General features: G+C 28.3%; 2 protein-coding genes across 3 annotated transcripts; both read left to right on the top strand.

The window, feature by feature from the left end:
* The first annotated feature begins 229 nt into the window (after window positions 1-229).
* On the top strand, window positions 230-5,580 carry LOC113860037. Its single transcript, XM_027492663.1, has 10 exons — window positions 230-442; window positions 529-567; window positions 1,135-1,258; window positions 1,607-1,668; window positions 2,366-2,433; window positions 2,762-2,811; window positions 3,180-3,249; window positions 3,664-3,787; window positions 4,757-4,873; window positions 5,393-5,580. The coding sequence occupies exons 1-10, from the start codon at window positions 230-232 to the stop codon at window positions 5,489-5,491; spliced, it is 966 nt and encodes a 321-aa protein (XP_027348464.1). The 3' UTR covers window positions 5,492-5,580.
* Window positions 5,581-11,601: 6,021 nt separating this feature from the next.
* Window positions 11,602-13,152, top strand: LOC113858676 (glucuronoxylan 4-O-methyltransferase 3-like). Of its 2 annotated transcripts, none has more exons than XM_027491397.1 (2): window positions 11,602-11,888; window positions 12,032-13,152. In XM_027491397.1, exon 2 carries the CDS (start codon window positions 12,152-12,154, stop codon window positions 13,061-13,063), a length of 912 nt encoding a protein of 303 aa, XP_027347198.1. In that variant the 5' UTR covers window positions 11,602-11,888; window positions 12,032-12,151; the 3' UTR covers window positions 13,064-13,152. The 2 variants fall into 2 exon arrangements, with proteins under 2 accessions (XP_027347198.1, XP_027347199.1); XM_027491398.1 differs by having other exon boundaries at window positions 12,041-13,152.
* The last annotated feature ends 2,760 nt before the right edge of the window (window positions 13,153-15,912 follow it).

The following is a 15,912-nucleotide window of genomic DNA, read 5'->3' on the forward strand; positions in this document are numbered from 1 at the left end:
ATTGAAGAGAAATTACAAGAAATGACTTTTTAATAAGACTAAATTGTTATTTATGAGATATGAGATAACATAAAAAAGGGACTTTTACCAAAAAAAATATATAAATTTTAAAATAAACTTCTAAAATAATAATTTTTTTCAAAATATTGTTAAAAAAGCCCAAAAAATTATGATATTTCTGGGATATGAGGAGTGGTGTGAAGGTTATTCCTTTGGGCGAAAACAAAACATGTCTGCTAACCATTCTCCCTGCACTACCAACAGCACTATTCCCCCATTGTTCTGCTCCCGATTCCTGCATACCCCGCATAACGTCCAATGCAGCAATAGAAATTGGGCTTCCAAGAGATTCAAACTCGTCGCAAAATCAAAATCAGATGCGCAACCATCTACACCCACATCCTTTCTCTCTTTTCTCTGTCCCTTACTCAAACTCTTTTCTGTACAGTAACTCACTTTTCTCTTTCCCTTCTTACATAATACCAAATTGTTTATTTTCTTACACACTACACTATATGCTTCTGGCAGGGCAGAGATCCTTCTCAACCTCGCAATTTTACTTTGGAGGTGATTTCTGAGGGGTTTTCTAATATCTCTTACTTTGCTGCGTGACATTATGTATAATTTCAGCTACAATATTCCTACTGCCTTTATCTGAAATACCACTTCGTCTAATATTGTTAAAATCCTTGTCCATTTTATCATATACGCATGCAGTAGAAGTGAAATAGAAGGCTTTTGAAATGTTTTATTTTTAGTTTAGGAACTTTTAACCGCTTCTGTGGTTAGTTAAGCATGAAGTAGTTAAGTAAACCACTCATTGTATAGGGACCAAAATCACACTTACTCTAAAGTATTGGGACCAAAAGTGCAATTAAGCCATAATTTTATTATTCCAAGATTCCTTTCTTCTCTCTCCCTCATTCCCTGCCGAGAAACCTATTATTTCAACATTATGCATTATTTTGTTACCTTTAAATGGAGGTATATTTTTATATAATTAAATTATTCTGTCCCTGTGGTTGAGCTGTGTGCCATGTTATTGAGCATGGAGACAAATATATACAAGGGATTCTTTATATTCTGCATGCACCTTATAACTGACTACCTTTAAGTTTCTATGATGAATGGTAGCTAGCAACATCTTCGTTGGCTAGCTTGTCTAGGTTTGCATGGGGAACAAAATCCATAGCTGAGAGTTCACTGAACAAAGAAATCACTTCAGATCTTCCTTTCAGATTGCAGCTTTTTGAATTTGGTATGCTTCTTCCACTTTAGATAGGTTTAGGATGAATCCTGATCATGCTCTTTGCTAATAATAGGCAAACATGTTTTTCTTCTTTGAATTAGTTATTGATGGTCAACATTCCAGAAGTTAATTTATTTTTTAACATATTACTATTGCTAAGCATTAGACTGGACCTCATTGTTAATACTACTATACCATGACTAAAGTAGTTTCTTATTCCAGTCCTCAACTGAATTTTCATGCGAAGGTTATCAAAAGTCTTGGTTTTGTTTTTGACCTCTTACATGTGACTGTTATTTTATCATTGAATTTTGTGATTGTCCCATCTTAAACCTTTCAGACATTGTTTGTCAACAGAGGCATGTCCCTTTTGTAGAAGGGTTCGGGAAGCTATGACTGAACTAGATCTTTCAGTAGAGGTTAGCTGTTGATGCTTCACGTACACTTACCACAACATACAATTCTTAATGTTCCCTTGACTGAGTTTCATCTGTTTCAACAGAGCACTATTTTTTCGGTGCGATTAAAATATGCTCCTAGATTTTTCAGGTCCACATTTACTGTAGTTGAATTGAATCTAATGAATTAGCTTTTGAACTATGTAATACTCACCCTATCAACTCCTGTTGGACCACTGGTATTCAAACAAATTCCAACTAGTACCAAAACCTTTTTGTTTGGGGGTTGGGGTGGGGGAGAAGATATCAGTATCTTTAAGTTAACAATTGGGAAAAAAGTCAATTTTATGTGCTAATATGATAATGATATAGTTTGGTCAACTTCATTTATTTCACCCAAAGAGTTTAAATGGAGGATGAAAATTACTGACTCTATAATTAAAATTTTGGACACCACACAAAATATTTGCTTAATTACAAGAAAATGAGTGTTGAATGACAGTATGGCACTCATTAGCTTGGATATTGATTTTGCTAAAACATAGATAATGTAGCTTGCTAAAGTAATAGGGAAAGGAGTTTTTTTTTTTTTTTGTATGAAAAGGCAGTTAATCTTAATTGATATACTTATTTGTGACATGAAATGATCTGAAATTGATTTATGGTTGACTTTGTCAATTAGTTCCCCTAATATTAATCCTGTTGTTGTTATCGATAGGTCTATCCTTGTCCTAAGGGTTCTGTAAGACACAGAGAGGTGGTCAGAAGAACTGGTGGCAAAGAGCAGTATGTAGTTCTTCATGATATATTGTTTCTTTTGATCTGTTAGTATTTTTATTTTCACAATATTGCATAATTTTGAAAATTTTAAAACAGTTTTTGGGGTATCATTTCTCAAAATTTTGTCAGTGCATTTCCTTATTGTATTATATATGAAGATTAATTCTTACTGACAAAGCAATTGCAATAGGATCTTTATTTTGATTTCTATTACATTTTTGTTGTGTATTTGCATTATGCAACATATTTAATACAAGTGAAATAGTTTCATGTTTTCCTTATCTTTCAAATATTCTTTTTACTTAACATATGCTGCCACGATTCTCTTTTACAGGTTTCCTTTCCTCATTGATCTATATAGTGGTATTTCTATGTATGAAAGTGGTAAGCAAGGAAGCTTTCTCCAAGCTCTCTCCCCAAATAGTTACTGATTTTCTTGTTTAGTGGCAATGACATGAATTACCTCCATTTTCATATTTGTTAACTGGTTTGGATTGATTCATGTTAAATGCTTATTCTGCTTCCTCACATTTTCTTACCTGAACATCCACTTTTTGTTTGTTTCAGTTGTGTTGGTAAATGCTTTCAACTAATTCAATTGCATCTGCTGGATGTTGCGTACAAATTTATTTTAATGAGTTTGTCTCTTAATTTACTAAATGCAATATGCAACCTTAACTCCAACCTCTAACCTAATCCTGAATCTCTGCTTCTTTTACTTTGACATTTCTATTCTTGGTGTCTTACTGTAGGTGATATTGTCAAATACTTGTTTGAGCAGTATGGAGAAGGCAGAAGTCCCTCGTCAGGACTTTTGGAGAGGTATTAGATACAAGTCTCTTTTTAGATGAGCACATAAAATATTATTAATCACATATTTTAGGGGAGGAACTTGGGTTCAATCTTCGACATACAAATTTGTTGCATTTATATACTAGGAGCAAAGAAACTATAATATTTTATTGTAATATTTTCATGAAAGCATATCAGCATGTAACTAAATTTTATAGGATGCTTGTGACACAAATAGTATGTTCCTCATCTTGGGGAAAATCTGAAAGTGATTTTTAAGGAGTAATGAAGCTTATATAAATTTTGGTTGAGTCTTGTGACATAGAATGCCACTAACCAAAGACTGTCTGTGCTAAGGGTTTTCCATATTCCATGGCTTTGATAAAAGGGAATTTTCAGTTTTTTTTTTTTTTTTTTTTATCTTGATAACCCATTCTTGTGCAGCACTGTTTTCACTGGATGGATGCCAACTATACTTCGAGCAGGTAGAGGAATGACACGGTGGGAACATTCCAGGCTTGACTCTCCTCCTGGAAAGTTGGAGCTCTTCTCATATGAAAATAATCCTGTAAGATAATGCTTTCTGTCTCTGATTTCTGTAGGAAATTCAAATTTGAGAGAACTTTGCTTTTTTGCCCAGCTATGAAGCCTACATACTTAGTATGACACAGATACGTAGATACAAGAAAAATTTGAAATTCAAGATATGATACAGCTTAAATACGTTAACATGAATTTAAAGAAATAGCATACTTTATACATATACAAAATATTTATAAAGAGATATTGATAATTCATTTATATTAATGTGTTATATTTAGATATCAATGATCACATTTTACAAAAAAAATATATGCGACCATATCTTTCCGTTGTCTAAGTAACTAAGTCAAAATATTTTTCTTACTATAAACACATAAAAAAATTACATACTTTACCCTTCTATTCAAGTTAGAATTGCACAAAAGAATTGTTAGTTCTATCCAAAAGAAATATAGAACTATCACAAAAAGGGCCTGTCTTTATACTATTTAATTTTCTCTAAGCCGTATTGGATGATTAGGAGCCATATCTAAGCTGTATCATATCAGGTTGGAAATTAATTTTTAAAAATAAATTAAATTATAGATACTTTTGAGATAAGTATCTGGATGTATTGGACACGTATCGGTATTGGATACGTGTCCGATACGGATACTTTGGCTGTTTTGAAGTATCTATGCTTCATAGCTGCTCAGCCTACTTTTAGTTTTCAGTTGGCCCAAATTGTGGTCTGAGAAGAGAATCAGTTATATTTGTGCTTGGTTTTCTTTCTTTAAATTCAATCTTTATTGAAAGAAGAGATTCATATAATGTGCTGGTGGAATTGTGCATTTCTGTTTAATGGAATTAATGTTAGGATCATAGAAGGAACTTGATTTGCTATACTTATGTTTTGCCCCTGCCGTTGGATTAATTTTCAAGTATATACTTCCTCTCTAAGTGATTGGATGTATTTCTCCTTCTAACTTCATAGATTTGATATTTCACCCTTTAGAATGCTCGAATAGTGCGTAAGGCATTATGCGAATTGGAACTTCCTTACATTCTTCAAAATGTAGGAGAAGGATCTCGTAGATTGAAGTTACTCTTGGATGCTTCTGGATCTAAAGAGGTTAGAATTTAGTGGGACATACAAAATTGCATAAAAGTTCAATTGAAATGAAATTTGTATGCTTCTAGATATGTTGGTTATTTATCCAGAGTTAGAATTTTGCTATGGGTTTGCTGCCATGTTAGGCTACACATATTAAATAGGATTTGGCTCCTCTAAAGCGAGTGATACACTTTAAAGGGGAAAAATGTGGATTTATGATCCATTGATAACAGAGATTTTGATAAAATATATGTACATTTATAACAAACTATTTAATTGTTAAAGTCTCCTTGTTATTCTCATCAATTTATATTTCCTTATTTTTTTCCCAAAAGTGCACCTCTCACATTAGAGGGGCCAAATTCTCCCAAGTAGGTAGGTTGTTATGTTTATAATAATAATAATGGATAATTATTAGCAAGTACAAAACACAAAAGAGTAGGAGGTGAATTTTTTATATCAGGATATCTCTTTTTGGATTATTTTCTGGTTTGTAAAAAAAGATCCTTGCATGAATAGAGAAGTTGTCCTGTACAGGTTCCTTACTTTATTGATCACAGCACTGGATTTCAGTCTGGGGACTACAAGACGATCTTATCTTATTTGTTCGAAACCTATTCTACAGCTATTTTATAATCTCCACTCTTGTAAATGAAAACTTCTGTGCTTTGAAATTACCACAAATACTTATTGTCATCTTATTCTATGATGAACAAAGCCCCTAAGTATACGCTAGAGAAAATTGTAGAGAACTAACGATATAAAATGTTAAGTACACTGAATCTGGTGAGATTGTTTTGAAGATGTTGGGATTCGTTTATTTTTGCCATATGGGCCAGTTAAACTTATTGGTGAATGACTCAGATCAATGGAACAGTATTGTACCAAAATGAAGGAAAGGTACGACAGCTTTTGTGTTCAGTATTCGGCAGAACTCTGTTCAACTTGTTTGTTTCTGTTATCATTAAATTTGGCGGTCTGTCTTATGAGGTTAAAATTGGGAAAATTACAAGTAGTGCTGTTTGTGGTTAAGGTATGTGTAATGAACAATTTGAATGTGTACTTTTCCTGATTCCTCCAAAAAGTGCTTCCACAAATATTGCAATAAAATTGGTTTCATATGGAAGTTCTTCCATTTATTCATATTGATCATGTATCGACTCTTGTTAAAATCATTATGCACTTGAATCATGTACATATGTTGCATAATCTTCATCTATTAGACTTGTATTTGTTTTCATCAGAACATAACACAAAACTTTGGGACTAACATTTTGATAGAAAAATGACTAAGATATGGAATAAATCGCTTCATTCAAAACCGAAATGACCTTATGAAATAGGCTTGCATTAATTTGACTTAATTAGATGCCCTTAAGTAATTTTCCTAGCCTTGTTAGTTTAAACAGCAGTGTAAAATAGAGATATAAACCAAAAGATTCAAGTAGGATGGATGAATAGAGGAGTGTTTATCTAAGATAAAAATGTTATGACGCAATTTTAAAGGATAATTTTATCGCACAATTATAAGACTTGATATTGTATGGAACTAAATGTTTTGCAATGAAGGGCAACAAGAGAATTAACTCGATGTTATAAAGATGATATTCTTGCGTTTGATGAATGGATATATTAGACAAGATAGAATTGGGAATGAATGTATAAGAGAAAAAATTGAGATAGTAACTGTTGTAGAAAAGATAGTAAAATTTTGTGTGTTAGTTAAGCATGTGTAGAAAAGACGTGTTGAAGCCCTGGTGAGAAGAGTAAATCACATGAAGGGTAGCTTAGTAATTATAGATATACAACATCCAAGAAAAACTAAAAGCAAAACAATTAAGAAGGATTTAGATTTCAACGGGTTTACATAGACATGATTAACAACAAAACATTATAAGCTAAGGTGTGTTAGGTATAAAGGGAGGAAGAGAGATGAAACATATATCTATAGCAATCTCTGAACAAATCTATTGACCGTAGCTGTGAAGCTCGGACAAGGGGATAGAATTTGTTAGCCAACTTTTTTTTTTCCCAATTTGATCAAAAGAGAAGAGAATGCAAAATGACTAAAATCTCAAATTGATTTTGAAAGATAAGAAATTTTTAATTTGGTCCCTGAAAAAAGAAATATTAAAATTAGGTTTTTAATATGTGATTGTCATTTTTTTTCCTAGTATTTGTCATATATTTTAGTCATGCTAGAATTCGTTGGTTAATATATGTTTTTAACTATGCTAATTAAGAACGTTATAACATAAAATGACTAAAAAAAATACTTTATTCATGTCCCTCGTATAATACTCATTAAAAATATGCAAAACAATAAAGTGTGTATTTTAGTCACTTTATGTTGAAACATTATTAAATTGACATAGTTTGAGGCACGATAGCATATCACATCTTTATCTTTATCTTAATCTATATAAAAGTAGATGAATTTTAAAAGAAAATTTATCATCACAATAGTATTAATATGTTATTTATTTTTGCAATAATAAATATTAATGATTTAATTCAAATCACTTAAATGCATTTATCTCTAATTTATAGTTTTAAATTTTAATATTAATAGCTTACTTTAAAATTTATTATTAAAAATTGATAATTGATACCTGATTAATATTCGAAAGGTGCAATGTTTAAGATATTTTTAAATTTTAATATTAATGTTTATTTTAAATTTTATTGATAGAATTAATATTGGAAATTGATAATTGATACTTTAAATTTTATTCTTGAAAATTGATAACTGGTATATGATTAATAAAGAATATTAAAATGAATGAATAAGAATTTTAATATTAATGATTTATTATTTTGAGGCAATTTTGAATTTTAATGTTAATAATTATTATTCTTATAATGTTTAAGGCAGTTTTAAATTTTAATACTAATGTTCTACAAACACAAAGTTTAAGGACCATAACCTTTGAAGAAAGTTATCATTAAGGAGTTAAATGTTTAATTTCCCTGAATTTGATGCATTAAGATATTCTTTGCAAACAATTTTTTTTTTTCCTTTTTTAAGTATATGTTTATGTTACTTTTTTATTTATTTTAAAGTTTAATTATAAAGTTATTTGTTGATATTTTAATATATCCTAATCGGAGTATTCTCTACCAATGTTGTGAGTGGACAAGTTTTTGAATATATAAATTTTAACTTTAAAATTCTTTTAAAAAAATTCTTAGTACATCTTAATTTAAGTCTTTCATTATCATTATGAAATGTATTTCTTTTATTAGTCAGATTATATTAGTGTGATTAATATATTTATCTATTTTTTTTAAAACTTTAATATTAACATATTAATCTATTTATTCTTACAAAGTTTAAGGCAATTTTAAATTTTAATATTAATGGTTTACTTTAAATTTTATTTTTGGAAACTGATAATTGATATATGATTAATGAGAAATAGTAGAATAAATGAATAAGAATTATTGGGTTTATATATTCGAAAGATTATGTATATTATATTTAAATCTGTTATGCATAATCAAATGAGAGCTATATGAATAGACGTAAAATATTTAATAAAGAGAAAAAAATATATTTTATTTAGTATGTGTATATATATATTAACATATTTATACGTTCTTTTTAACTTTAATATTAACATATTAATGCATTTATTCATACAAAGTTTAAGGCAATTTTAAATTTTAATAATAATGGTTTACTTTAAATTTTATTATTAGAAAACTAATAATTAACATCTGATTAATGAGAAATAATGGAATGAATAAATAAAAATTAGTGAATTTATATGTTTGAAAAGTCATGCAATAATGCAATGAATAAGAATTAATATTAATTTAGTGTGATTGACAACTAAAAATTAATACTTTACTTTTAAATTTTATTATTGAAAACTAATAATTACTATCTGATTAATGAGGAATAATAGAATGAATAAATAAGAATTAATTAGTTTATATATTTGAAAGGTCATACAACAGAATGAATAAGAATTAATATTAATTTAGTGTTTGTAACTTTAATATTAACATATTAATGCATTTATTCTCTCACATATGAGTGTCAATATATGTAATTATTTTATTATATCAATTACAATTTTGCAGGACATTGATAAAATGCATAAATTAGGTAATTTTAGATGATAACTTGAACACTTTTAATGTTAAATGTTTGAATTTTTCGATTAAACTTTTCCTAAATTTGTAACTTTTATAATTACTTGTATATTTGAGGAGAAGAATGCAAATGTAAGTATTTTGATTCATTTTTGATATATTTTAAAGTTGAAATCAGAAAGGAAACATCACCCAAAGTTGAGGAAATTTGGAAAATTAAGCAAGAGACACACAAAAGCATGAAGTTGAAGAAAAGAAAGATTTTTAAGGTTTTTCGCTGTAGTGAGTCATCCTTGCCGTAGCGAAAGGTGATAAGTTTAGAAGAGTGAATTTGTACTTCTCTTGCTATAGCGAAAATTTGTTGCTACAGCCATAGTGCCTTTCCTTGCTGTAGTAAGACCTATGTCACTGCAGCGAGAGACAAGCAAAATGACCTAATTTTGCCTCCATTCTCGCTACAGTAACAAGGTGTCACTGTAGCAAGAGAAGTTTTGTCTAGACCTAAAACTCAACTTTTGTGTTTCTAAAAGGGTTATTGTTCCATTCTTGTTATTAGAGAGAGAGTGGCGGAGAGCTGAGAGAAAAAGTGAGAATACTTATTTTTTTTTATGTTCTATACCGTTTATATCTCAATTCTTGTTACTATAGTTGCAATGAGTAGCTAAAACTCGTGCGAGATTGAATATAAATCTTTAAACTTGATGTATTCTTAATAATTTATATAAATATAGCTATTTCTTCTTCATTTCTATGGATTTGGTGATTTCAATTCATGTTTAATGCTTGAATTTTTCTAACTGATAGCTTCTTGAGCCCATATATGAGTTATATATGGAAAGATATTAATTAGATCTAGATCTGATTAAGATTACTCGATGACTGGTTACTCTAGGAATAAATTTCAAATTATCGATTTTTTTAAATCCTTATTATAGTGCTAGATAGTTTGTTAACTGCTTGAGAGATCAATATTTAAAAAATTATCTTAGAAATATATTTTCAAGGAATTGAGATATATGACTTTTGCACTTAATATCAATAACATTAGAAATGATTTCTATGTTTATCACTTAATTACTGAAATACAGAGATAGGGATAGATGAAATTCAATCCCAGTTTATTTAATTTGAATTTTACTACATTTAACATTATTATTTTACATTATAATTATCACTCAAATTTTATGAAAATCATCAATCAATTTTATTGTATATAAATTAATTAATTTTTATCCTAATAATTAATACATTTTGAATTACTATTCGATGATGATATCTCAATACTTCACAAGTTATTACTTATAATAGATCTCATATACTTGCAGTGTTTTTAAGAAAAAATCCCACCAGACATTGATGTTGTAGGTAAGAAAAATTCAACTTTCACTTTTACCGACTCTTTCTTCGATAATAAATGGTTTGGTTCATAAAAAGAATAAAAATAGCAAGTATTTTTTAGATCATTTAACATGATGTTTTCATTTATATTTATAGGAAGTAAAATTGACCTCTCACTTAATGACGGTAATTCACCTTTAATTTTTATCATGAGTAGAAAAAATTATCAACAAAATTGGTAGTTTAATTTCTCCTCTTAGATCACAAGTAAAGTTCTCACAGATATATATTTATATATTCAATTGTGTGTTATATAATTTTGTAAGATAAAATACGTTTTTAATTTTTATAAATATAGTTAATATTTATTTTATTCCTTCAATAGTTTTAATTTTTAAAAATTTTAAATATATTAAAATTATTTTTTTATTATTGATATCATTAATATTGTAATACGTAGGTATGCATGTTATATTATTACAAATTAATTATAATGATAATTTTAAAATTTATAAAATCAAAATTATTAATTTATAAATTAAAATAATATTTTAGTTTTATTTATTTATTTTTAAAATTAATTTAAAATAATTAAAAATATATCGTAAGTCTTAATGTAATATATAAAATATTTTTATTAATAATAATATTAATATATACTAATTATTTTAAAATATTTTAAATATTATCATAAATATTTTATATAATTATTTTTTTATTTTATAATTATTAATTATAATTTTATATTATAATATAATAATTTATCCGATGCACGGTGATTTTATCGGTTATATGTAACATGTTACATTAATATTTTTAAAAAAATAACTAATAAATTATAATAAATGAATTAAATAAATGAAAAATTCCACAATCGGCTCAATTTACTTTTTCAAAAATTAAATTGAAAGACTCCACGTTGTTCACACACCAATTTAAAAAATCAATCAATGCAAAACTAAATTAAATAAACTATTCATTCATAAAGGGCCACGTTACAATTAGGATTAGATTATTAGTTAAAAAAATCAAACACGTTGCATGCATAACTTATTATTTTAAAAAAATATGTAATTGGTTTGATTTATTATAATTTAATTTAAAGTATTATCAACTCAACTATTCGTTGCTAAGAGTAGCAAAAGCAAAAGCAAAAGATAACTTTTAAAATGAGTCGATGCTTTAATTAATTGCACAAATAATCAAGTCGAAACTACCCTGAGATTTATAATTGAACAGAGGACACAAGATGCCTTCTCTAGGTGGCATTTCAATTCATTGAAGAAGACTAAAAAATATTTATATGAATTATTGAACCCGAATGTGGTTCTACCAACTTTGGCCTTAAGTAGCTTTCTTGTCAAAATCATGGGGTCCAACTCCAAATTTCTTTCCTTTGTATCTACTTTATACCAGTAATTGCATGTTTCCAAATCATGAAAAACAACATGGATGGATAATCATTTCTGTCACTTTACCTGCTCTTCTTTCTTTAAAGTCATCCCGTTTAATAGTATACAGTCTCGTATAATTGACAAAAATATATCCCAAGTTACATTGACTACTTGTAGCCCCAGCACCAACACAACCAACGGTTGGTGCTCTCCACCGAATGATTCCTTTAGTAGGTAGTATAGTATAATTGATATATTGCAACCCATGACTATTGTTCTCATGCTGTGACTGTTACTATTTTTCTCTCATTTAATGCCTCGTTGATTTCCCTTTACTCTCAAGCAAATTCAGCTTCCAACACAACCACTTTCACTTAAATGGTCAAATTCCTGTTCAAATAAAACTGATATCTGCATTTGAGGCCTGATCATCCTCTTCCCATCTCCGTTGAAAGAAAAAACCATGAGATCTAAGGCCCAATTCACATGCACCCTGAAGGTAGCACTTCTCAGCCTTGCGGTTCTCATCCTCTTCATCATGCTATTCCGGTCATCAATATTCTCAGGGTCTCAGCAACTGACCTCACAGAGCAACACGCCAATAGTTTCAGTTTCAGTTTCAGCAGAAGAAGAATCTCATCAGTCAACAGCAGCAGCAACAGAACCATCATGCCCTCCACTCCCCTTGACACCCACATGCACCAAAGCCCCTCCATCTTTAGCCAATGCCTTGATCCACTATGCAACCACCAACATCACCCCTCAACAGACCCTCCATGAGATCTCAGTATCATCAAAGGTTCTTCAGAAGAAATCCCCATGCAACTTCCTTGTGTTTGGCCTTGGTCATGATAGCCTCATGTGGACAGCACTCAACTATGGTGGCCGCACCGTTTTCCTTGAGGAAGATAAGTCTTGGATTGACCAAATCCAACAGAAGCTACCATCTTTGGAGTCTTACCATGTGGTGTATGACACCAAGGTTCACCAAGCTGATGAGCTAATGAGAATTGGAATGGAAGAGGATTGCAAAAAGGTGACTGACCCAAGATTTTCCAAGTGCCAATTAGCCCACAAAGGGTTCCCAAGTGAAGTTTATGACATAGATTGGGATGTGATCATGGTTGATGCACCCACAGGTTACTTTGAAGGAGCACCTGGGAGGATGAGTGCAATTTACACAGCTGGTTTGATTGCTAGGAACAAAGAGCATGGCGACACTGATGTGTTTGTCCATGATGTGGATAGGGATGTGGAGGACAAGTTCTCAAAGGCTTTTCTCTGTGAAGGGTATTTGAGGGAACAACAAGGAAGGATCAGGCACTTCAACATTCCTAGCCACAAGGCTCGTTCTGGTAGACCCTTTTGTCCATGAGTAAATAAAATCCATAAACACATTTGTTCCCTTTCTCTCTCACCATAGCCATTTATCATCAATTTATTAAGTCATTATTAAGAAAAGTAGAATCGAACAGTATATTCTTGTGATGTGTCACTTCTATTTTTGTGCAATTATTTTTTTGAATTGATTCTGATATACAAGTCATTGATGACTTTGGAGATGTTATTAATTGTTGGAACTTGGAATGGAGAAGTGCCATGTACTACCTCCTTCCATTTCAAGTCTCTTTAACCACAATTTCAAAAATTAGTTATTAAATTATTTTTATTTTAAAGTGATGACTATGATACTCGAAAACTCATAAATTTGAAAGAATATTTAATACTTTTTTAAAACTGAGTGTTGTGATTCTTTCGATTAAAAAAATTTATATTTTTATAAACTATATCACTAATTATATATTTAATATTAAATCAATGATAATTATTTTATATGTCAAAGAATATAGAATTTTTTTTTAATTTATAAGGCATTATAAAAATTACTTTTATTTTAAAATTAATTATAATAGACATCATACTAGAAAGTGATGTGTTATATTTTAATGACTCGCGATAGAAAGACATACATACGTTATATTTTAGTGTATTATTCTTTTTTATTCTATTCTACACATTAAAAATTTGACACTTGATACAACTTAAGTGTTTAATGAGTTAGAATTTAAATTTTAAATATTAATTTTTTTCATTTAAATTAAGTTTTAAATTTGATTTTTTTTTTCATTTTAACTAATTTTGAATTTTGGGAGGGAAACAAAATTTTAAATTTCAATAAACTTTAAAGAAACATTTAAATTTAAATATCAACATTAAAAGATAGCATTTAAAATGTGTCATGTGTGTCAATTTTTAATATGTGAATCAAAATGAAAAGGAGTCATAATATCACGTGTCACTCACCACCAAAACATGATATGATAAATTTTTAATGTGAATTTAAAATTATTTATTAAAATTATTTTGATAAATAATTTTTAAAATTATTTTATTGTTGTTAAAAAAATTTCACATTTATTTAAACATCATTGATCATTATTAATAATTGAAATATTTTTTTATTTGTATTTTAATTCTTAAAATTTACTTATAGATATACAAGTTAGTTTTTCAAATTCATAAAACTTGTATAATTTTTTTAAGGATAGAATGAGAAATAAAAAAATAGATAAATTATGAATATTATAAATAATTATAATTTACGAAGATTTTAATAAGATAAACATTAAATGAAAAAGTGAGTACATTTATTATGTTGGAAAAAGAACATTTAATAATTAAAATAATTTATAGACATATAAACTACGAGCATTTACAATCATTTATTGAATTTAATTTTGATATATTGTTACTAAAAAAATTACATTATTTACATTGTTAAATAGTTAAAAATTATCGTAATCAAGAGTAGCTATTACCAAAGTCAATTATTATTAATGACATAAAAATGCATATTAATGTATTTTAATTAAATGCTTATTCTTTTAAGAAACCAACTCTTGTACATGGATAAAATTTAAATTGAAAGTTAGAATGATTTCTTAAATTGCATATTTACTTAAGAATTAATAGATAGACAGATAGATAGGACTTTTGAAATATGTATTATAAAATAACAATAAAAAAATATTTGATAATTTATTACAAATTTTTCTTGTGTAATCTAATAATTAGTTAGCATGTGTACATCAAAGAGGTGTTTACATGTTGGGTACTTATTAACTCAACCTAAACTAAAATTAATGAGTTAAGTTAGGCAATTAGGTTTTGATATTATTAATTCGATCAAGATTGAGTCAAATATCGTTTAAAACCTAATAAATTCAATCTAATCACACTACATATAAAACAAATTACATTATTATATAATATTTGTATTTTATTATTTTGATAATATTTTTAACACAAAATTTAAAAAATTAATATTATTTATATAATATTTCTTTTTTCTCCCTTTCATCTTCATCTTTTTATACTCAAAACTCTATCTTTTTGCCATTAACACCAAGCATCCACTCCCAAATCTCAAATCATAAACAAATTAACTTTCTAAATATCTATTTTTCATTTTTGACAGTCTGTGCTTATGTTCATATTGTTTCTAGAACACAATATTTTTGTTAATAACGGTTTGGGAGGTCATAGTAACATAAAAAATCAATAAAATAAAAAATTGGAACATGATTTCAAAGTTAACGAAGATGAAAAATGAGTATTAGAACGTTAGATTAGTTATGGTTTGAGAGTTGGGGATAGTTGCTTGATGTTAGTGGTAAGAAAATAAAATTTTGAGTATAAGAAGATGAAGAATAAAAGGTGACGGAGACAAGATCAGAGATTTGAAAAGGAAGACGATAAATAGTAATGTACAGTACATGTAACACAAAATAATAAAACTTTTTAATGGAGTGACGACCTTTAACAGAAAATGACTTATTTGAAACTTTTTAAAAAGTTAGAAGACTAAAATGAACTAAAAAGAAGCTAGAGGACAGAAGTAAATTTTACTCTAAAATTAAGGGACAAAAAGAGTAATTTTGCCTTTTATATATTATAATTCTTTTATGTTTCAAGTATAGACAGAATGATACAGTCTGTTCATAATTAGGTTGGATTGGATTGGATCGCATGCTAAAAAATTAAGAAATATCAATTCAATCTAATATGTTGTATTTTAATTGAGTTGGATAATTATTTTTAGTAAATACAACTCAATCTATTGTGTTAGGTGTTTAAAGGCGTGTATGTTTGTCTTTTTATATTTTCAAAATCATCTATTCTCTTCATTGGGTATGTTTATTTTTAATATGGCCCATAAAATTT

Source organism: Abrus precatorius, unplaced genomic scaffold, assembly GCF_003935025.1.
Source record: "Abrus precatorius isolate BTA unplaced genomic scaffold, Abrus_2018 Scaffold2, whole genome shotgun sequence".
Taxonomy (NCBI): Eukaryota; Viridiplantae; Streptophyta; class Magnoliopsida; order Fabales; family Fabaceae; genus Abrus; species Abrus precatorius.